The sequence below is a fragment of the Armigeres subalbatus genome, chromosome 3 (genome assembly GCF_024139115.2).
Source record: "Armigeres subalbatus isolate Guangzhou_Male chromosome 3, GZ_Asu_2, whole genome shotgun sequence".
Taxonomy (NCBI): domain Eukaryota; kingdom Metazoa; phylum Arthropoda; class Insecta; order Diptera; family Culicidae; genus Armigeres; species Armigeres subalbatus.
In genome coordinates, this window is record NC_085141.1 from 139,220,182 (window position 1) to 139,244,245 (window position 24,064).

The 24,064-nt window shown below is 46.0% G+C and overlaps 2 protein-coding genes across 2 annotated transcripts in view; both read right to left on the bottom strand.

The window, feature by feature from the left end:
- The window catches only part of LOC134224223 (6-phosphogluconate dehydrogenase, decarboxylating), a 342,849-nt gene that overhangs the window by 89,160 nt on the left and 229,625 nt on the right, over positions 1 to 24,064 (bottom strand). The gene's annotated exons all lie outside the window — the stretch shown is intronic.
- The window catches only part of LOC134224224 (D-2-hydroxyglutarate dehydrogenase, mitochondrial), a 131,768-nt gene that overhangs the window by 16,037 nt on the left and 91,667 nt on the right, over positions 1 to 24,064 (bottom strand). The window contains exon 2 of the mRNA XM_062703537.1: positions 23,915 to 24,036. Within this exon, the coding sequence (XP_062559521.1) occupies positions 23,915 to 24,007 (93 nt within the window). The 5' untranslated portion in view covers positions 24,008 to 24,036. The remainder of the gene's footprint in view (positions 1 to 23,914; positions 24,037 to 24,064) is intronic.

Below are 24,064 nucleotides of genomic sequence, written 5' to 3' on the forward strand. Positions count from 1 at the left end.
CGGCTGTATGTCTGAAGATCACTGTCAAGGATCAACTGGGATAGAAATTCGTACTCTTCTCGCGGTGGAAGTGCTTCTATCGACATTACGCCATCAATGAAGGCCTCCGCATATGTGCCCCAATCCATGTGCCTCGTGAGGTCATATAAGAGGTCGATAGAAACAGATTGATTACGTCCATTGGAAATCGAGACTTCGATCGGCAAATGATCACTACCATAGGGATCTTGGACCACCTTCCAAGTACAGTCCAACGATAATGAGCTCGAAAAAAAATGGAAAGATCTAGACGGCTATCTCTTGCTGGAGGAGCCACTCGTGTAACTTCTCCTGTATTCAAAATTGACATATTAAAGTCGTCGCAGAGGTCGTATATCATTGTTGAACGGTTGTCGTCGTACAGTTCCCTCCAGCCTGTTCCGTGGGAATTAAAATCTCCCAAGAGCAACCGTGGCTCGGGCATAACCGAGCAGATGTGCGAGAGATCTCTACGAGATATCGCGGTGTTTGGAGGAAGATATATCGAGGCGATACTGAGGTCTTTTCCTCGAATAGTCACCTGACATGCGACAGCTTCGGTGCCAGACATCGGCGCAAGATCGACTCTATAGAAGGAGTGCTGTTTTTGATCCCTAAAAGCACCCCTCCTTATCGATTTGCCCGATTGCGGCGGATTATGTTGAAATCAGGAAATTGAAGGTTCACATCTGGTGTTAGCCATGTTTCACATAAAGCAAAAGCATCGCATTGTAATTTGTTAACTAAAAATTTAAAAATATCTAATTTTGGAAGAATACTTCGACAGTTCCACTGTAGTATCTGTGGTATTCTAGATTGAGAGTGTAGATTGAGGTTTAAGGAGTTGGAGTTTAGTGTGTAAGAGTGAACTGTGTGTTGTGGTGGTTGAATAAAGATTCATGTTGTTATTAAATATTAAGACATCACATTGGCGATCCTAGCCATGAAAAAGTGCGCTGGAATGGTGAATTATTGGTTCAAGAGGTAAATCGAAGTGCTTTTGGTAGGCGGTAAGTTTTTTTTTTGTTTTCTCAAGGCTCTTAGAGGCATCATGTCATGATTGTGAAATTGTGAATTGTGACGATTGTGACAGTTAAATTGAGGCATAGTGAATATGTCTATATGCCCTGTAATTTCTTTGAAAATGCACGGTTAAGTGAAACAAACCAAAAGTAAATTTAAATAAAAGTTCGTTTAAGTTGAAAGTAAATATCAAATTACTAAAACCATTATACATTTTGTATTTACTCAACAGTTGATTTTGGTGAGGATGTTTTCTTTTGATGATTACTATAGAAAATGTGAGTTTGTAGTGTAACACCTAGAAAAATCTTTACAAAGAATAAGCATCTCCCCAAAAAAAAAAAAAAAATTGGTCCGATTTGAACGAAACATTTTTGAAACGTATCCAGTATTTCTGCATTTGTATTTTGACATGAGGGAAGATCTTTTGAGCGCGAGTAGCTTTTATGAAAGTATAAATTCAATTGCGATTATATGAGACCAAACCTAAACTTTTTAAAACGGATTGTTTTTTCGAGAATTAATAGGTATAAAAAGCTGAAGGCGATGTGTTTAAATGATTTTTTTTAAAAAATCTGATAGATAAGTCGGGTGAAGCCCAAGGCCATCTGGTGTTGTTGCAAAATTGAAATAGATGAGTCAGGTTAAGCCCAAGGCCATCTCGTGTTGTTGCAAATTTGGAAAAGATGAGTCAGGTGAAGCCCAAAGGCCATCTCGTGTTGTTGCAAATTTGGAAAAGATGAGTCAGGTGAAGCCCAAGGCCATCTCGCGTTGTTGCAAATTCGGAAAAGATGAGTCGAGTTAAGCCCAAGGCCATCTCATGTTGTTGCAAATTTGGAAAAGATGAGTCAGGTGAAGCCAAGGCCATCTCGTGTTGTTGCAAATTTGGAAAAGATGAGTCAGGTTGCTTCCAAGGCCATCTCGTGTTGTTGCAAATTTGGAAAAGATGAGTCGGGTGAAGCCCAAGGCCATCTCGTGTTGCAAATTTGGAAAAGATGAGTCGGGTTAAGCCCAAGGCCACCTCGTGTTGTTGCAAATTTGGAAAAGATGAGTCGGGTGAAGCCCAAGGCCATCTCACGTTGTTGCAAATTCGGAAAAGATGAGTCGGGTTGAGCCAAAGGCTATTTGATATTGATAGATTGCAGTTGAAATTATAACTAATGTGTTGAGTAAGCGAAGAAAAGAAAAGGCCATATAGAGATTATGAAATGGCCCACTTGGTCGGCAAGTGCAACATTGTTTTACTTACGATTTAATAGTTTATTGATTAAACTGAGCTACTGTTGACTAACAAAAAGTTTTTGAAGTGTAAGAAATCTAGCTTTTCCTCGTGATAACTGTATGATAACTTGCCAACTATTTCGTATTTTGTGTGGAAAACAGAGATTCTCCCAGTCTAACAATGTTCTGCATAGTTAATGCACATGTTTTCATAGATTAAGACACGCCTAATCAGCGCGTATTCTGTGAGAAGATGCATACCATCTCTAGTTATAAAAGGTGAGCCGGCTAAAGTCCAAAACCATCTGGTGATTGTTGCCACAAGCATAAAAAGGGAAGAAGACATAAGCAAATATGTTTTGAAAATCATGGGAGAAAAAAAATATTGCACAGTTTGTACAAGGCGTTTCTATTTTTGTGTTGAGGCATGAAGGCTCCTCCAGACTTAAGTCTCTACGATTCTATCGTTGGAACAATGAAGGCAATATTCCAATTATGCTTTTCTACTGACGGCGACAGAATCGCAGTCACCAAGCGATAGATTCGCGTCGCCTGTGTTTGGGGTACCTTAATACTATTCAGCTACATTTCATGCGTTCTTGCGGAGGTCTTAGTAGTGAAAGAGTAAACTTTCGAAGAAGTGTTTTGATTGTCGAAAAATTTAAATAGGGTGCATTGTGCGAAAAGTATTGAGTGATACCATTTCAAGAAAATTCAAAAAATCTACAATGTTTCAAAATCACAAATATTTCAACATACTTAATCAAACACATTCAACGTAATAGAAAAATATACAGGGTGTCTGCGAATTACCCGTACTTTGACCCGTACTTGAACTTTGACTGCATTTTTCTACACAGCAGCCAAAAGGATTATAACAACCGTACCTATACGGTTGAATACTTTGATCCTTTGTTCACAAACAAAACAAGTTTAGTGCAGTTTTGAATTCAAATACCTACGAAATGAAGCAGAACGTGTTGTGCGCAGCTGTTGTTCAGCTTTTTAATCAAGGAAAAAGTGTATCAGTGATAACGAAGACGCTGAACATGGCGAAATCTACTGTCAGTGATACAATCAAACGAAGTAAACATTCATTCTTAGTTGACAGCTGAAAAAATCGCTTACTAAACCATTGTGAAAATGAGTCAGATAAAATATGTGACACAGGATGGCAATAAGGCTGACTGAACGTTCAAGTGACAGGAAGTGGAACAGATGCGAATACCTTTTTTTTTCGACAACCTATATGAAATGAAAACTAAATGATAAACGGACGACAAGTAATTGACATTATTAGTATTATTTTACATATCTATGTTATTATGCCAGACCATTTATTCATTGTTTACAAATTATAACTATTAATTATATTGTTTAACATTATTCCTCTTGTTAGTATCAGAGGAGGAAGATGGATCTGAATGAAACTAAATACCAATGTATTTATAAAGGCTTTTCGTCGAATATTACGAACTATACAACAAAAACTGCTCCTTTGAAGTATAATAACCCAAACAACACAAATCAGGTGAAAATGGTTTAGCAACTTGATTGTGACTAAATCTTAGAATATATGAGTTTCAGTAACATATATGGAACATGTATGCGGCTAGGTAAATAACGTAAATATAACAATCCAATATAAGACACTAATGTATCACACCACCTATCGTACATCAGCTGTATATTTGAGAACAATTGACAGTCTATCGATTCAACTTTTCAATTACATTATTCCGTCTTGTTCAACATTATTTCTGCCAGGGGAGGATGTGGTATTCTAGATTGAGAGTGTAGATTGAGGTTTAAGGAGTTGGAGTTTAGTGTGTAAGAGTGAACTGTGTGTTGTGGTGGTTGAATAAAGATTCATGTTGTTATTAAATATTAAGACATCACAGTATCGAAATCGTGTTACCCTTATTGACTAAGTTAGCCATCGAAGGATACAAATGACTCGAGGAGGGGCATTTTTGAAGCCCGCTGCTTCAGGAGAGGAGTCAGAATAGGAAGAACAGTTTTGACCATGTTCTTCACGGGGTCGGAAGCATCAAAGAAGTTGAGGATGAGCTCCACGATGCCAGAAAGAGTGAACATTGGAGCGCTCGGGGGCTGAGAAATCGCAAAAATTCGGGCATCTGGGATTTTAGATGTTCCCGGAAGCGGTGGAAACTCTCGATCATTCCGATGTGAAACCACAAAAGTTGAACGTTTTTGAGTATTTCCACCCACTTTGAATTTGACCATGTTGGATTGGGGCTCACTTTGAGGCTGTTTTCTAGGATTTTTCGAGGGTCGCTGGCTCTGTTTTATTCTCTTCCTCGTTGAGCCATTGAAAACAAAGGGAACCCCATTTCCAACCTCGGAGTCGGAGCTACCTTGATCGTCCAAAGGAAGAGACGAGTAGATGGTGTCAGAAACGACTGGAGAAGCGGTTCTTCCTCAACATTTCGGCGTAACTTCGCCGAGAACGCTGCTGAAGACACCGTTTCTGGTGGATTCGCTGCTGTATGTACGTTGGGCAAGCTTCAAGAACATGTGGAGGGCTTTCGTTACAATAGACACATTTCGGTGCCATCTTGCACGCCCCCTCCACATGCTTCTCTCCGCATGATGCACAGCGAGGTTTATTGCAGCAATACTGAGCGGTGTAGCCCAGCTGCTTGCAATTAACACAGTTCATCACCTTCGGTACATACAGCCGAAAAGGTAGACGAAGTTTGCCAATCACTACGTAGTCAGGCAGTGCGGACCCGGAAAAGGTGACGCAGAAAGAGTCGGACGGGGAATAAATCCGCTTCTCTCCCTCCTGCAACACCGAATACATTTGTTTGCAATCCAGTATCGCAACAGGAGGCAAAGAAACGTTCTTGAAACGACCGAAACCTTGTTTCAAATCGTCGCATGGCATACTTCCCTCCGTCACCACCCCCGCGATCTCACACACTGCTGACGGTAAATAAACCTTATATTCGAGAGTGAAGAGCTCGCAGGTGGCAATCTCGTTGGCCTGTTTGCGATCACTGACCGTGACGCGAAGCTTACTGGACCCAACCATGTCAATGGTCGTGACAGACGAAAATCGCTTTTCCAGATCTTTGCTGATCTGGCAGATATTCAAACGTTTGCCTTTGGGTCGAAAGAAAACAACATACAGCCCACTAGAGTCGTGAGGGTAGACCTTGGGACGGGGGCTTGTAGAGGAAATTTTAGCGTTGCTGGTGTCCATTTCGTTTCGGTTTGGAACACCCGAATGCAACGAAACATCTGACATGGAATACGAAGTACCCCCGCCAACTTCGCCTTCGCGCATTGCGGACACGAAATGCGCCGCTGCAGCGAGGCACAATCTTTTATAAAACTAAACAATTATCACAAGGACAGAAAAAAAAACACACACATACACACACACATACACACACATACACACACACATACACTCAGCAGGGGGGGCAGCAGGGACTTTGTCCAAGGGCTTGACGACCCCTCCCCATGGCCACTGCGAGTCAGACCGGGACCATTGTCCCTAACCCCTAATCCCAAGGCGTCAAGCGACCCGTGCCGTGGGGATGCATGGCCAGGGGGGTGAAATAATAAGCTAGGCCTTTAACGGAGCCTGTGGGGTACCTGCCCAAGCAGCACAAATTGTTTCACTACTGAACATTTAACTGTGTTGCAACTATTCGGAAAGAAACAATCTTTGCGAATGTGCCATCAAATATAACTCTCTTGCAATCTAAAAAGCGCAAGAGGTGGAGCCTACGGAAACATCCTTCTATTGCAGTAAAATTGCAATATTGTTGCAAAATACTACAGCGAAAAAAAATAAAATAAAAATATAAAACTGGATTCGATTCATGGATCTTGTGATTGATAGTCCTTCACTCTACCACAGCACCATTTAACACTTCGAAGGGACTGCATGTTTACTCACCATAAAAACCATACGATTATGAAGTTTTGACACGGGTTTTCTGTTACTTGATTGCACCATCACAGGAAAAAATTGTAAGTTTTCAAAACGTTGAACGATGCTAAATTAAACATGAAGACACATGCAACTTATCTGCAACTTAATTTAAACAAACAATTAAATTTTGAAAGACGCATTGAAGTTACATGGTAAAAAATATGCAACTTAATGATTTTGTTTCGTGTTTGCAACATAAAGTGCAGTATTCTTTGTTTGTTTGTTTCCAAATGTCAAACCCGTACTGCAGTGCAATTTTAATGAAACATCTTGATGTAACTTTTTCGTGCATTGATGTTTTCCAATGCCTTTAATGAAACTGAATAGCTTTTAGGAAGATGTTGCGTGTGCTACTTGGGTGGGCCCCCTCCACAGTAATTGTCCCTTACCGCGTCATGCTGGGCTCTGGCGTGGTGGACCTCTTTTCCCGAGCAACTCGTGGGACCAAAATGGAAAACCAAGGCAATTCTTCAACTAGTGGTAGTAGTGTAGGCGACAACCCCTTCGCAAGAGGTGGGTTGTTCAGGTCTCCGCCTAGGAGGCCAGAGGCAATAGTCGGCAGCTCAGTGCGCAGCGCCAGCGTGGGTCACTTAACCTTCCTCTCGGCTAAAAAACGCCGGTAGAGGTTATTGACGGCCCATGGCTTGTGGAGGCGATGAACCGCAAACGCGATGGGCTTTCGGCCTTCGAGGTGGCGACGGAACAGCTGGACGCCATCATCGACTTTGCGTCATCGAAGCATAATATCAGTAAGGACCTCAAGAGGAGCTTGCAGAAACTTCGAAAGTCGATGTTGGACGCCAAGCTGGAAAAGGCGGTCGGGACGGCCAAGTGCGAACCCGTGAAATCCATGGAGTCAAGGTCTACCCAGACTGAGGCCCAAGAATTCGCGGATTTGGGCAAGGACGAATCGACCCAGGACGTGCCAGCGAAGACGGTGGTGCCAAAGTCTGCCCAGACCGAGGCTCAAGTATTCGCGGACACGTCGGGGTTGGCTGCTCCAACGGAGCAGACACAAAAACAGGGAGACAGTCTCCAGGGATGAGCTCCCTGGGGCCGCCCCAAAACGCGGAGGGTTACTACCCCGAACAAGGGTAGTGGGGCTGGGAAGCCGAACCCCGGCCAGGTACCTCCAAAACCGGGGGAGGAAGGACCTGGAAAGGTCCGTCCACCCAGGAAAGACGGTGGTAAGGGGTTACGGCAGGCTGAGAGCTCTTAGCCGCCCCAGACCAGGGAAATAGAGGGGGATGACGCCTCCTGGACCCTGGTCAAGAATAAGAGGAAACCGAAGACGTCAAGGGCCGAAATGAAGGCCCAGGCGAATGAGGGTAGCAGAAAGTCTAGGGTAGGCGCCAATCGCTAGGGCGATGCCCTAGTCATCAAAACGGACGAGGCTAAGTACTCGGACGTCTTGAAGGCGATGAGGAGTGACGTCAAGCTCGGTGAACTCGGCGCCGACGTACGTCGAATAAGACGTACCCGGACGGGCGAGATGATCCTCGAGCTAAAGCGGGCGTCTCGCAAAAGGGCGCCGCCTACAAGAAGTTGGCGGAGGAGGTCCTAGGCGAGACGGCCAAGGTGAGGGCACTCACGACGGAGGTGAATCTAAGGGTTAAAGACCTGGACGAGATCACCGAAGTCGAAGAGCTCGTCACGGCACTGCGGCGACAGTGTGAAGTGGAGGCGTCCACCGCAGCCGTTCGGCTACGGAAAGGTCCAGCAGGGACACAGGTAGCATTGGTTCGGCTACCTGCAGCTGACGCCTCCAAGGTAGTCAAGTTAGGGAGCCTCAAGGTGGGGTGGTCGGTATGCCCTGTGGGCATATACGAGCAACCCGAAGCTTGCTTCAAGTGCCTGGAACCGGGGCACAAGCAATGGGACTGCAAAGGCCTTGACAGAAGCAAGCTCTGTCGACGCTGCGGATTGGAGGGACATAAGGCACAATGCTGCACGAACCCTCCCAACTGTTTGATCTGTTCCAGCAAAGCTGCGAACAGCAAGCACCCCATGGGGGGTTCGAAGTGCCCGGCGTTTAAGCGTGTTGCAAAATCACAGTGCAGGTAACGCAGCTAAACCTGAACCATCTGTGATGCAGCCCAGCAACTGCTGTGTCAGACAGTTGCTGAATGGGGACGGATATCGCCATCATAGCAGATCCTTACCGGGTACCCGCCAGGAACGGTAATTGGGTCACCGATGGGTCTCAAATGGCAGCGATATGGACAACGGGGAAATACCCAGTTCAAGAGTTGGTGTCTTCGACACACGAGGGCTTCGTCATTGCCAAAATCAACGGGGTCTTCTTCTGCAGCTGCTATGCGCCTCCTCGATGGTCGATCGAGCAGTTCGGTCGAATGCTAGATTGTTTAACGGCTAACTTGATGGGGCGTAGGCCGGTGGTGATAGCGGGGGACTTCAACGCTTGGGCCGTGGAATGGGGAAGCCGATCCACGAATCAACGGGGGCAGATCCTGCTGGAATCACTGGCCATGTTGGATGTGGACTTGGCTAATGTCGGTACCAAAAGTACCTACAGCTGGAACGGCGCCGAGTCGATTATCGACGTTACGTTCTGGAGCCCTGGCCAAACGAGTAGTTCGAACTGGAGGGTAGATGATGGCTACACTCTCAACGACCACCTGGCGGTTCGCTACAGTATCGACTATTCGACCAGCATTCAGCGGACGGAAGAAGGGGCGAGGCCTAGTCCTCGTATGTGGAAGACATCATACTTCGACGACGAGGTGTTTAAGGAAGCGCTCCGCCACGAGCACAATACTCTCGGTCTGAGTGGCGAGCAGCTGGTAACAGTACTCTCGCGTGCATGCGATGCCACCATGCCTAGGAAAGTCCACCCTAGGAATGGGAGACCACCGGCTTACTGGTGGACTCAAGCAATTGCGAACCTGCGCCGCGCCTGCCTACGGGCAAGGAGGCGGATGCAGCGAGCACACACAGAAGAGGAGCGTGTTGAACGACGGGTGGCGTTCGTGGCTGCTAGAGCCGCTCTGAAGACTGAGATTAGATCAAGCAAAAAAGCCTGCTTCGAGGGCCTGTGTCAAAGTGCCAACGCGAATCCATGGGGTGACGCCTATAGGGTCGTAATGGCCAAGACACGTGGGGCGATGGCCCCTACAGAGCGGTCTCCAGAGATGCTGGAGAGGATCATCGCGGGGCTCTTCCCACGTCACGACCCAAGCCCCTGGCCTCCCTTCGTGGAGCTGCCAGGAGCCAGGGTGGCCGACGAGGGAAGAGTAACTGTGGCGGAACTTGCATTGCACAGTCCATTAGTGTAGGTAAGGCGCCAGGACCGGATGGTATTCCGAACCTGGCCATTAAAGCGGCCATTGCCGAGGCTCCCGAGATGTTCAGATCTGTCATGCAGAGATGCCTGGACGAGGGAGTCTTCCCTGAAGCATGGAAAAGGCAGAGCTTGGTCCTATTGCCAAAGGCGGGAAAACCACCGGGGGATCCGTCGGCATATAGACTAATATACCTGCTTGATATGGCGGGGAAGGTGCTTGAGAAGATCATCCTCAACAGGTTGTTGATACGCACGGAGGGTGCGGATGGTCTATCGAGTAACCAGTTTGGCTTCCGAAAGGGTAAGTCGACCGTAGACGCTATCTTGTCGGTTACCAAATCCGCGGAGATAGCTATCCAGCGTAAGAGGAGGGGAGTTCGCTATTGTGCAGTAGTGACTCTCGACGTGAGGAATGCTTTCAATAGTGCCAGTTGGGCAGCTATTGCAGATGCGCTCCTGCGTCTTGGAATTCCCAAGTGCCTGTACAAGATTCTCGGAAGCTACTTCCAGAATCGAGTACTGGTATACGACACGGAGGCGGGTCGGAAGTGTGTTGACATAACCTCAGGGGTTCCGCAAGGTTCCATACTGGGTCCGGTGTTATGGAACGTTATGTACGACGGTGTCTTGAAGTTGAAGTTCCCGGTGGGCGTGGTAATCGTTGGCTTCGCTGACGATATTACGCTGGAGGTCTACGGCGAATCGATCGAAGAGGTGGAGTTGACTGCAGCCCACTCGATCGCAATTGTGGAGGAGTGGATGAGTTCCAGGAAGTTAGAACTGGCTCACCACAAGACTGAGGTGGTTGTTGTTAACAACCGAAAGTCGGAGCAGCAAGCGGTGATAAGGGCAGGCAACTGCACGATCACCTCTGAACGCTCAATCAAACTCTTGGGGGTAATAATCGACGATAAGCTCACCTTTGGTAGCCACGTCAATTACGCCTGCAAGCGTGCCTCCACAGCTATAGTGGCATTGTCCCGGATGATGTCCAATAGCTCTGCGGTTTATGCCAGCAAGCGCAAGCTTCTGGCTAGCGTTGCTCTGTCCATACTGAGGTATGGGAGGCCAGCTTGGGGCACGGCCCTGCGTATTAACTGCTACAGAACGAAGTTAGAAAGTACGTATAGGCTCATGTGCCTAAGAGTTGCGAGCGCGTACCGTACCGTGTCGCACGATGCACTCTGCGTCATCACCGGTATGATGCCTATTGACATCGTTATCGGTGAAGACATAGAGTGCTTTGAAATGCGCGGCACGAGAGGCATCCGCAGGACTGTCAGGTTGGCCTCAATGGTCAAATGGCAGCGTGCGTGGGACAGTTCCACTAAGGGTAGATGGACACATAGGTTGATACCGGAGATAGGTACGTGGGTCAAGAGGCGCCACCTGACCCAGGTCCTTACAGGCCATGGTTGCTTCAGACAGTACCTACACCGGTTCGGACACTCGGCCTCGCCCGAGTGTCCGGTGTGCGTTGGTTTAGAGGAAACGGCGGAACACGTGTTGTTCGTGTGCCCGCGTTTTCGCACAATGCGTGACCACATGCTTGCCACATGTGGTCTGGACACTACCCCGGACAACCTAGTCCGGAGGATGTGTAAAGATGAAGTTGGCTGGAACGCCGTTTTATCAGCTATCGTCCAAATCGTCTCGGAGCTACACAGAAGGTGGCGCGTGGACTCGAGGGATGGCTAGTTCAGGCGCAAATAAGAGGTGGTGCAAGGGTTCGGAGTCAGCTTCATGGGTCATACCGGTGCCCTGTGGTCGAACTCGATCCTTTTATCGAACAAGTGGCCGCGTGAATAACAACATGGTATCGTCGCTTTCGCGGCGTCGGTCAACCGGGCGGGTTCCGAGCCCGAGGACGGAAAGGGGTCCTCGTCAAGGCTGGGGCAGGCGTAGGCACCGCGTCGGCAAGTCCCTCTGTGTGCTGGCGAATAGGCCCTATCGCAGAAAGGTCAATTTGGGGTGCACGCGGCATCATCATTCTTGATACCAGTCGTGCAGAGGGAAGCAGGCGCGAAGTCGACCCTGCCCACCTTCCGAGGACATAGGGCGTGGTAAGGCCACCTGGAAAGCCGGCAATGCGCTGGCACGATACCATGGTGTTCTTCTAAAAACGCGAGTCACGATGTTCGATGCTGCAAGGACACGCAGCTAACCTCGAGGGTGCGTTATGCACTGGCCCCCCTTTGAAGCATTACTTTCTGGTTGTACCGAAGGGACGATGGGCTTGGCGGCAATGGAAACGGTTTAGCTGGTCGGGGATGCAGTCCTGCCTCCCTCATTGGAGGTGGCCCCTAACCCAGCACTTCCTGGTCAACCCAGGATGTCTGTTGAGCAGATTCCCCCTCCATTGCTTAGGAAGAAAAAAAAACACACACACACACACACACACACACACACACAATGTGTCCTGACAAGCTGAAGATCATCGTTGACGGTCTCTTCCCGCAGCATGATTCTACGATGTGGCCGCCTACACCGTACGCAGATGAAGACGGAGTAACCATTGCAGGTATGCAAGTCTCCAACGACGAGCTGTCATCAGTGGCGAAAGGTCTGAAGATGAAGAAAGCTCCGGGTCCGGATGGAATTCCAAACGTGGCTCTAAAAACTGCGATTCTGGCGTTTCCAGATTTGTTCAGGATGGTGCTGCAGAAATGCCTAGCAGATGGTAACTTTCCGGATAGGTGGAAGATCCAGAAACTAGTGCTGCTGCCGAAACCAGGGAAACCGCCCGGGAATCCAGCATCGTATAGGCCCATATGCCTGCTGGATACACTGGGGAAGCTTCTGGAAAGGATTATCCTTAATCGGCTGACGCAGTTCACTGAGGGCGAGACTGGCTTATCGGAAAAGCAGTTCGGATTCCGAAAAGGCAGATCGACGGTGGATGCAATCAGGACGGTCATTGAAGTTGCAAAGAGCTTCCAAGAAAAAGAGGTGCGGCAATCGATTCTGCGCTGTAGTAACGATTGACGTCAAAAACGCTTTTAACAGTGCCAGCTGGGAGGCCATCGCCGCAGCGCTGCACGGTATGCGGGTTCCTGACTACTTGTGTAGAATCCTGGAAAGTTACTTTCAGAACCGGATCCTGGTTTACGAAACGAATTCGGGGCAGAAGTCGATTAGGGTTACGGCAGGTGTTCCGCAAGGTTCCATACTAGGCCCAACGCTGTGGAACATTATGTACAATGGAGTTCTAAAACTGAAGTTGCCCAAAGGCGTGAAGATCTTCGGATTCGCGGACGATGTCGTCCTTACAATAACCGGAGAGTCGTTGGAAGAAGTAGAAATGCTGGTGGCGGAAACGACCGACGCAGTTGAAAACTGGATGAACGGAGTCAAGCTGCAGCTAGCTCACCACAAAACAGAAGTGATGCTGGTTAGCAACTGCCGAGAGATCCAGCGGATCCAGATTACCGTAGGAGGGCACAACATACCGTCCGTGCGGGCTTTGAGGCATCTAGGAGCACACTTAAAATAAATCGCCGAATTCGGTAAAATTTTACCGAAATCTCAACAGCAGAACTGTTCGGTAAATTATTTTACTGATTTTCGGTGATTTTGACAGTTGAGCAATGGAAAAAATTACAAAAAAACTGTAAAATAATTACCGAACAGTTCTGCTGTTGAGATTTCGGTAAAATTTACCGAAAACTGTGAAATGAGTTAAGTGTGGTGATGATCGACGACCGGTTGAATTTCAACACCCATGTGGACTATTGCTGCGAAAAGGCGGCTAAAATGGTCAGTGCGTTTGCAAGGATCATGCCGAACGTGGGTGGTCCTAAAAGCAGCAGTAGACGTCTTCTGGCAGCAGTATCATCCTCGATACTGAGGTACGGAGCTCCAGCCTGGGGAGCTGCGCTCAAGACGAAACGTAACCGCAGAAAGTTGAACAGCGTGTTTCGCCTAATGGCCGTTCGAGTCGCGAGTGCGTACCGAACCATTTCCTCGGAGGCAGTTTGCGTTATCGCAGGGATGATTCCAATCTGCATAACCCTTGCAGAGGATATCGAGTGTTACCAACGGAGAGATACCAGAAATGTGAGGAAGACGGTGAAACTGGACTCTTTGGTGAAGTGGCAGCAGGAGTGGGACAATGCGGATAATGGAAGGTGGACCTATCGGCTCATCCCCAATGTGTCGACGTGGGTGAACAGGGAGCATGGTGAGGTGAATTTTTACCTTACACAGTTCCTGTCCGGACACGGTTGTTTCCGCCAATATTTGCACCGGTGTGGCCATGCGTCCTCGCCATTCTGCCCGGCGTGTTTCAACGTAGAGGAGACTCCAGAGCACGTGTTATTCGATTGTCCGAGATTTGCGGAAGCACGTAGAGGAATGCCTGCCCTAAGCGTGGACAACATCGCAGAGCGAATGTATCACGATGAAGATACTTGGAATGCGGTAAGCAGAATCGTGAGGCAAATACTGTCAGAGCTGCAGCGTCGATGAAGAAGGGACCAACAAGTAAGCGTCGGTTTGGAGCGAAATCCAGCACAGTGAGCAGTGTTTGGTCTCGAGTCGTCGGGGCGCCGGTGAACCGGAAGTCTTCTGCCAACCGGAATCGTCGGACCGACTTCGGCACTCGATCAATCAACCTGCTGAAGAAAGAAGAAAGAAGAAGGAAGTGCTTCGGGTATGTAGGGCACCGCCAGTGCGGACGTCATCCACCACCGGAACTGTCGGACCACCTCTGCAACCCGAAGACGAAGTCGGCGCAATGCGCGAAAGCGTCCCCTGCGATAGCCGCCGGTAGTCGGGGCACCATCAGTGCGGAAGTTTCCTTCACCGGAACTGGTGGACCACCCTCGACGCCGGGGGAAGTCAGGAGGATTCGAGTGAGGAAGTTTGCGGCACGACCGCCGAGGGATCGAGACAACGTAGCAGTGGATCTCAGCAAGCCAGTCGGCGAACTAGCCTAAGCTAGGGGCCGGAATTTTAGAAGAAGTGCATGAGCACAGCCCCCCCCGAAGTAGTCGCAGCATCCCGTGGTCCCGGGGGGATCGAGGCAAGGAGGAAAAGGGACCCGGTTTATCCGGGAGGCACATTTTTAGCAGGTCGGGAGGAGCCCATCCCTGTTCGCCTTCAAGCATAGTGTGGATGCTCGAGGTGTCTGTCGCGCAGATTTTTGATGGCCTTTAACCCTTGTAAAAAAAAAAAACACACACACACACACACACACACACACACACACACACACACAAATTAATGAGAGGGGAAGACGAGTTAAAGAAAAAGGAAAAAAACTATTCCAATAAGATGGAGAAGAGAGGGGAACAACGAGAGGGAGCTCAAGTAAATACTTGCGTTCACACTGCTGTGTCGCCGGCTAACGGTTCTGGCAGCACACACTGGCTGGATGGACAATCGCCGGGGCGGTGGTGCGGTTGAAGCGAACCCCGCTGTTGTTGGTGTTCTTGCCGCAGACAACACTGCAACTGGGTGGACGGATGGTGGCAAGACGGCAGCGTCTATGTTGGTGGAGACGCACGATGGATGATGACTGTCGGCGTGGGGCGATGATGCCTGCGCCTGCGATGGACGCCGAAGAAACTGCAAAACTTTGCGTTGTCTTCCAAAAGCAACGAAATGGTTACTTAACTGCATCAGCTAAGCACCACTTCCACTCAAGCACTATGCTTCAAAACACTTTCGGAAAAAAACCTCTACCTGTACTTCAGGAAAAAAAAACCAAAAGAGAAGCAGACCGTACACGGACTTACAACCGTCTCGCTCGGATGCTCGACGTGGAATGACCATAGTCTTGTCTGTCAGCAAATTCCCCTCTCGGTCATTGCACATGGCGGGCACTGGCGCAGTCTTGTGCCGCGCGCCATTGACAGTTGCGTAAAACCTCCGCATATCGTTTCTATCCATGTTATCCTACGCTGGAGCTATCACACTCTCTTCGTGTTGCCTTTTTTTCTGCGGTGGATTCATTACTCTTCTTCCCTTGCTACACTGTACCGCTCTTTGTTGGAACGGGTACGAGCCACTAGCATTCGACTCCTAGCTACATTTTTCTCTTCCGTCACTCGCTGGCACTCCTCATCAAACCAACCATTTCGTTGGCGTCACTGTGAAGTGCCCAACACTTCCTGCGCTGTTGTAGTCACAGCTTCGTGGATATGTTCCCACAATCTGTTGACGTCGCCAGATCCGGTGGCATCTCCTATCCGCTCGTCCAGATTCTGGTGGCACTGTTCAGCAACTCCTTCAACCGACAAGCGTTGGATATTGAAACGCATCGTTCAATTGTTTCGTGAATTAGTGACGCTGGAGAGTCGCGCCCTATTTTTTGCAACTACAAGGTAGTGATCCGAGTCAATGTTCGGACCTCTGAAGGACCTTACATCTATAACATCCAAGAAATGTCATCCGTCGACCAGCACGTGGTATATCTGTGAGCAAGTGTCTCCACTCTGATATTCGTCCCTCTACACCCAAAACAATTCTGTGTGACATTCTTTGTATTAAGCGTTTTGCATCAAAGCTCGTATTCAAACCGATAAGAGAATGTGATACTTGTTAATACAGCTCATTGCATTAAGTCGGTTTATTTGGTTTCGATAGATTTCGATAAATATCCAAACTAGAGTTTCCATTTCCCGGCCATTTTCGTTGTCCCGGGATTCGGGATGAACTTGTTCGTATATCCCGGGATTCCGGGATTTTTCTATGTTTCCACAGAAAACTTATTTTTTTGATTCAAAAACGATTTTTATTCAATGTCCTGGGGTAAAGTTCATATTTTAGAAAGAGTTCAAATTGGAACTCAATTCAATTCTAATTTGAATCAGAGCTACTTCTAATGGCGTTGCAGTCTTGGATAATCAAAACAAATGTTTTAGATTTTTCCCGACGTTTCGACTCTATTTCGAGTCTTTTTGAGGGGAGAATTCTACACAATCGTTTGTCGTTTAAAGGTACATATTTTGTTGGTGTCAATTCTTCAATTATACATCGGATATTAAACTAAGTGAAACGAAGCGATTTTTGTAACAGTTAATATCATAAGAAAATTATGTTGAGCTTTTTAGTGGAATGTTTTCACCTGTCATAAGACGAGTTTATACAATCCCATTGAATTCCACCACTTAAAGTTAAGTGGTTAAGTGGTGGAATTCAATGGGATTGTATAAACTCGTCTTATGACAGGTGAGTTAATATCACTTAGTTGCTCACTTAATTAGTTAGTTCGATCCCCGGTTGGTTTTTGTGTCTTTATTTTCATTGTAGCCGCAATATGTTGCAAATAGGCTCCACCTTTTGCGCTTTTTGTGTCACAAAGGAGTTTCAAATACGACGCGTTGTGCAAAACTCTGACCTTTAGTGAGTCATACCACAGTTGTTGTTACTCACTGAGAGTGTGTGTGCGTCCGGTGTAGAGGGTCCGGGTTCAATTCCCGTCTTTGATCGATTTTTTTGTATGGTTGCTGACTGCTGAACAGGCATTGAAAGCGTGAGTGAAGCGGACGAGCATTGATCTAACTCAATCATAGCATCCTACGCCAGCGAGTGAACAGCCTTGCTCAGATGGATACCAAACAACGATTATGAGCGATCGTTGCTGCGTAACCAACGAGCAACAGAGTTCGCCAAGCCAAACTTGGTATGGTACGCTTGTAGCTAATAGAATAAAACTAAAACATCAAAACACATCAAGTGTTCTTCTTTATTCACTCTACTTGCAAGTTGCTGGGATGGAGAAGAGAAAGTATCAAAGCCTCCCATGCAATGTATCAGAGTCCCATTCTCATAGCGGACTAAATTTCCCTAATGTCTGAAAATATTTTTCCAACAGCAGCGTGTGGCAACAACACTCATTGTTAGGTTACCAGGTGATTTGCCTCGCTCAGTTGTCTCCCATTGGTGAGCGATGAAGATCTTTGAACTTTGAATCAACGAACGCCAAATTTCAACGATCTAGAAAGCATCAGCGATTAGGCCGCAGTAGAGCATCAAGTTGGCATGAATTTAGTCGATTTTTACTCATGATCTGATTTTTTTCAATGCCTGCTGCTGAGGTTGTCGAAGTATACAGCATTTCACTTCTCGATGGGGGAGTGTAAAATTAGATTTAATGTAGACACTAACACATAACCAGTTCTTATTTTCTCGTGACCGGAGACCTAATGCAAGGGCCTGCCGTTTACTTGATACAATCTGTGCACATGTCGCAAATTATGGTAAACTGTACGCGAAACTAATGTGAGATTACAATAAAATGTTGCAATTTCTGGTTGGGTGTAACAGCAGCAAAGGTTACAAGTCGTAGACTATTATCGTTGGTAGCGGAATGAAGGCTCTCCGTACCAATGACAGGGCGTAAGAAACTTTCTCTTCCGATCTGCGCATTTGCATCCCCGATGACAATCTTTACATCGTGTGCTGGGCACTCTCCGTAGGCCTTATCAAGGCTCTCATAGAACTCATCCTTCACATCATCAGGCTTATTCGTTCGTTGAGGTATAGATGCTGATCAGGCTATAGTTGAAGAATTTACCCTTCATTCTCAACACGCAATGCGGTCGCTTATCGGCTTCCACCGGATAACACGCTTCATCTGCTTCCCGATCACCATGAAGCCATTAGTGAGGATCAGTGAACTTTTGCTGTTAAATTTAAATATGAAAAATAAATTACAGTACAGTATTGCTGAAATCTAATCAGCTGCTTTGGAAAACTTAGTTTCGTTATCGCGAACAAACTGAAATAAGTAGTGTTTAGTGAGCTTGTAGTGCCTGCAACATGCAATCCGGCTACTTTGGATTTTGGATTTTCTGAAAAAAATAAGCGAAAAAAAATACCAAATTTCAAACAAAAAGTTAGCATCCAACTATTAACAAGACACCTGAGTGGTAATAATGGCAATTAGGTAGTAATTTACGTTACAATTCTTGTTTCAAAATGTCCAAAGTAGCCCCCGATTTGTCAAAAGAAGCCCCGCACGACGGTCCTAAATTTCATGGAAACGCCATGCGAAATATTTGGTCCGTTAACTCATGATGAGCAAATGGTAGGCTATGATGGTTGTTCTGTATAGTTCCGTTCTAGTTGCGTGGGTATCGTCGAGGGCAATTTTCCGAAAAAAGGTTCTGCCCAAGCGAAGCCTGTCAGGAGATGGCCAAGGAGGCCCAAAGGAAGAAGGAGCGACAGAAGCGGCAGATGGAGGTTTTGGAAGTGGAAATTCAGTTGCGGAAGAAGGAGATGCAGCATGCTCTAGAGCGAACGAAGGTGTGAATGTAGGTGCAAATGGGTGACGAAAAGGAAGAAGAAGAGCGGAAGGCCTATCAAGCCAACATGCTGCAGAAGAAGAAGGAGCAGATGAGATAAATCGAATGAAGGCGAGCCAGCAGACTGTCGAGTAGTAAATGGTGGTCATGGACAAGGAGGTGGAGGATTTTTCGACTTCCAAGGTGCCCAAGTCGTCGAGATTTGAAGCTGATGATTCGCGAGCGGCTATTTCCAGCAAAATACAACAAAATGTGTGGAACCTTACCCAGAAGAACGTCAAAATGCTGGGAGAAGACGGCAAGGAGAACTAGGATGCCGATGCGGAAGAAGATTCGGAATTATCGAGCCGGAGCTTGAGTTACCACTGGAGAATAGAGCCAAATAACGCACGAGGGCGAACGAGGCACGATATAAACAGGCGCGGAACAGACAAAACTCGATTTTCCGGAGGAAAAAGCGTCAGCAGGAAGATCGAGACCGTGAAGAGACGGAGCAATTGTACCGCGCTAATAACACACGAAAGTTTTATGAGAAGTTGAGGGCCACGTGCCACAGCCTGATATGTGTAAGGACATAAACGGGAACCTTCTTACGAACGAGCGTGAGGTGATCCAAAAGTGGCGGCAGCACTACGAAGAGCACCTGAATGGCGATATGGCAGACAACGGTGGCGGTATGGTAATGAACCTAGGAGCACGCGCGCAGGACATGCGACTTCCGGCTCCGAATCTCCAGGAAATCCAGGAGGAGATCAGCCGGCTGAAAAACAACAAAGCCCCTGGAGTTGACCAACTACCAGGAGAGCTGTTTAAACACGGTGGTGAGCACTGGCTAGAGCGCTGCACTGGGTGATTACCAAGGTTTGGGAGGATGAGGTTCTGCCGCAGGAGTGGATGGAAGGTGTCGTGTGGGCGATAAGCTGGATTGTAGCAACTACCGCGCAATCACATTGCTGAACGCCGCCTACAAGGTACTCTCCCAAATTTTATGCCGTCGACTAACACCAATTGCAAGAGAGTTCGTGGGGCAGTACCAGGCGGGATTTATGGGTGAACGCTCCACCACAGACCAGGTGTTCGCCATTCGCCAAGTACTGCAGAAATGCCGCGAATACAACGTGCCCACACATCATCTATTTATCGACTTCAAAGCCGCATATGATACAATCGATCGGGACCAGCTATGGCAGCTAATGCACGAAAACGGATTTCCGGATAAACTGATACGGTTGATCAAGGCGACGATGGATCGGGTGATGTGCGTAGTTCGAGTTTCAGGGGCATTCTCGAGTCCCTTCGAAACCCGTAGAGGGTTACGGCAAGGTGATGGTCTTTCGTGTCTGCTATTCAACATCGCTTTGGAGGGAGTAATACGAAGGGCAGGGATTGACACGAGTGGTACGATTTTCACGAAGTCCGTCCAGTTATTTGGTTTCGCCGACGACATTGATATCATGGCACGTAACTTTGAGAGGATGGAGGAAGCCTACATCAGACTGAAAAGCGAAGCTAAACGGATTGGACTAGTCATCAACACGTCGAAGACGAAGTACATGATAGGAAGAGGCTCAAGAGAGATCAATGTGAGCCACCCACCACGAGTTTCTATCGATGGTGACGAAATCGAGGTGGTTGAAGAATTCGTGTACTTGGGCGGTGACCGCCGATAACGATACCAGCAGAGAAATTCGGAGACGCATAGTGGCTGGAAATCGTACGTACTTTGGACTCCGCAAGACGCTCCGATCGAATAGAGTTCGCCGCCGTACCAAACTGACTATCTACAAAACGCTTATAAGACCGGTAGTTCTCTACGGGCACGAGACCTGGACGATGCTCGTGGAGGACCAACGTGCACTGGGAGTTTTCGAAAGGAAAGTGTTGCGTACCATCTATGGTGGGGTGCAGATGGCGGACGGTACGTGGAGGAGGCGAATGAACCACGAGTTGCATCAGCTGTTGGGAGAACCATCCATCGTTCACACCGCGAATATCGGAAGACTGCGGTGGGCCGGGCACGTAGCCAGAATGTCGGACAGTAATCCGGTGAAAATAGTTCTCGATAACGATCCGACGGGAACAAGAAGGCGAGGTGCACAGCGGGCAAGGTGGATCGATCAGGTGGAGGACGACTTGCGGACCCTCCGCAGACTGCGTGGTTGGCGTAGTGCAGCCATGGACCGAGCTGAATGGAGAAGTCTTTTATGTGCAGCACAGGCCACTCCGGCCTTAGTCTGATGATAAATAAATAATCTGATAAAAAATTGAGTAATAAAGTTTATCCACATCGAGCTCGATTATACACGGATACTAAATAATATTATCTCTTAAATCTGCTTAGGTTAATCTTAAGTTTTCCAAAAAAAAATACCCCAGACAAGGAAACACCTCAGCAAATTCTTCTTTTATATTTTCTTCGCGTTTGTGGCCGAAGTAAGACACAAATCGGTACAGACACCTTATGAAGAAACAAGTGTACAAATCGATTTTTATCTGGAGTGATTCTATCTACAGATCTGTGTATGAAAGTGTAGTACTAAGTTCAGCTTAAGCGAAGCGGGTAGCCAGTTAAATTGTGTTTCTAATATTCATAATATTCATAACATTTATAATTATATTACTTCATTCGTTATATCAATTCATTCTATTATTATGCTATGATTTGATGAATATCATTAGATTATTTTCCTTTTAACAAAACTATTATATTTTCAGGAATATTACGATAACAATGCACGAAAAAGAAACCTCTGCATACAAATTTTCACGCCGATCAGTAATTTCGGAGTCTATAAGGTTCAGACAGACAGAAATTCATTTTTATGTATTATAGATATAGATTAATATCATATGGTTCGTGGTTCGCCGTGCGGCGCAGTTTAATCTTGCTTGTATGATATGACCGCTGGACGGCGGCCAATTCCATATGCTGCTTCTGATTCTATTGATGAGCTGCTTCGTGTCTTTCGCCTTCAAATCATCTTTGTATACACTGGAGCTCAGTAGAACAAAAATCCATCAATTTTCGTCACATTTTCACACTTAAAATTTGTTGGCGATAATTTTTTGAATATTCTAAGGGGTTCCTTCACATAAGCTAATATTTATCTGAAAGCATTAATGTTCTCATAGACAAGTGTTGAAGCATTGAAATAACCGTTTTTAGTGGCCACCCGTTATAACACCACACATATTTCGTATGAATATATTTTTTTTGTCTAAAGATGGGTAAATCATTTTTATATTTCTAAATATAGTTCATTCTTCCCCAGACAAGTCATTGGGTAGATATATTCCAGCTCCAGTTGATAGGGATGCGTCCCATGCTACTCCTACATTCACAATGATTATCAATCGAAATTTACATATTATTGATGATTAATCCAATAATGTATATATTCTATAAAATTATTATAGCAATACACGCGTGAGGAAATTCCCCAATATTGCTTATGCTATCAATATTTAGACTTCTGTGAAAATTTTTGATGGCGGGTCATAATTCCTCATCAAAGCAATCTGTCAAATACCGTTGGTCAAACAAATTTCGAGAATTTGACATCCCACAAATGCTTATCAGCGTAGGTGAGCAGTTGGTGTTAGATGAGCAGAGATCCTTGTGAGCCTTCCTTGGATAGCTTTCAAAAGGGTAGTACTATTAGCAATAATTCGCTAGCTATCAGCAGTATTCAATACTCACTAACTTTAGGTATCTTGTGCGTGTCCACAATAGCCTTTGTGTTGTGCTTTGAGTCTTGGCTCAAAGTATCCTAACTTTTATTAAATTCTACACATTCGAATTGTGGTGCTTAAGTAACGTCAAAAAATGGCTTTCACGCATCCACTTTGATTACCGAACCGAATCAAATTCAGTTCTACAAATGTTGTTATGTTTTTATCAAATCATTTGTAAAGAGTTTTATTTAATTTTAATTGTTTAACTAATGTCAGCTTCAAATAAACTGTTCTCTGTTCCATCAGCTCCATCCTCACAAATGATCGAATGAATACCACAAGCAGAGGTCCAAATTAGCTCCAAAATCTGCTGCATTTCTCGTTGATATTTAGGGGATTTCTGAGCGAGTTCAAAAAAGAACAGCTTGAAAGCTGTGAAATAGGTATTTGGTTAGAAAAGCTATCAAAAGTATCAATCGCTTCATATGGCCTACCTCCGTTTAACTATAATATTTATAGAAATTGCTTTCGGAAATAGCCAATACACCTCATAACGACAACAAATCAACAAGCATTTTACGAATTTGACGTACGAATAATCCGAAGATGATCAAAACAACCCAAGAAAAATCCAAGCAATCACGCGTTTCATATTGAGCTGAGGGATCGTAACTGAACAAATAATTTCCGCTCAGGGGTCTAATAAAGTGCAAAGAACTCAATAACTCGATTTTTAATTTTCAGCATTTAAATACATGGATATGAATAGCAGTATTTATTATAATCCATCACACATATATACAAATATATATTTATATTGCTTATTATTTCACATATAACATTGCTTCATATAAATTACTGTCATATAATTACATACATAATTGGGATGGGAGGGAGCATCAGGGCATCATTGAAGTTGCAACTAGAAGAAAATGGAATTGGAGTGCCTACCGGAGTCGAGGGGGAACTGGTACTGTAACATCCATGTAGATGGGTACACTTCCCCACAGTTGTAATGGATTTGACGCGCCCTTCTTCAAAGAAGCCATTCCTCGGAAAGCTCAAAAAGTATTGCGAATCTAGTTATTAGTCTGTTGGAAGGAGATTCTCTCTATCCCGTGGGTTTCACGTAAGTGTGGGTCCGCCACCCCTTTTTTGGTCCTTCATACAGCAGTGCATTGAATGCAGAATGATGAATAAATTGGACTATACTGTACAATAATGCCAATAATTTTTATACGTACGAGAAAGGCAGAGCTTTCAACTTGTGTGTGTGTTTATTATCATTTTCACAGTTATTTTTTGAAAGCTTTTCTATGTCCACTATTGCATGAATATGTATTTTATAGTTAATAAGAATAATACTAAACTCGTCAGTCGTCTTATAACAGGTGAAGACATTCTACTAGAAGAGCTTGATAATTTTCTTACCGTTGTAGTTGTTATACTTACCTTTGAAAAAGCAATGTCGTTCCTCATTGTTCCAAATTGCTTCGCGACATAATCAATAGATTGTCGAATATTTTTGTCTATAATCCGTAGCATCTTAAAGCGGTCACATGTAGATAACAGTTCTGAAATGATAATTATAACGACAGGGAA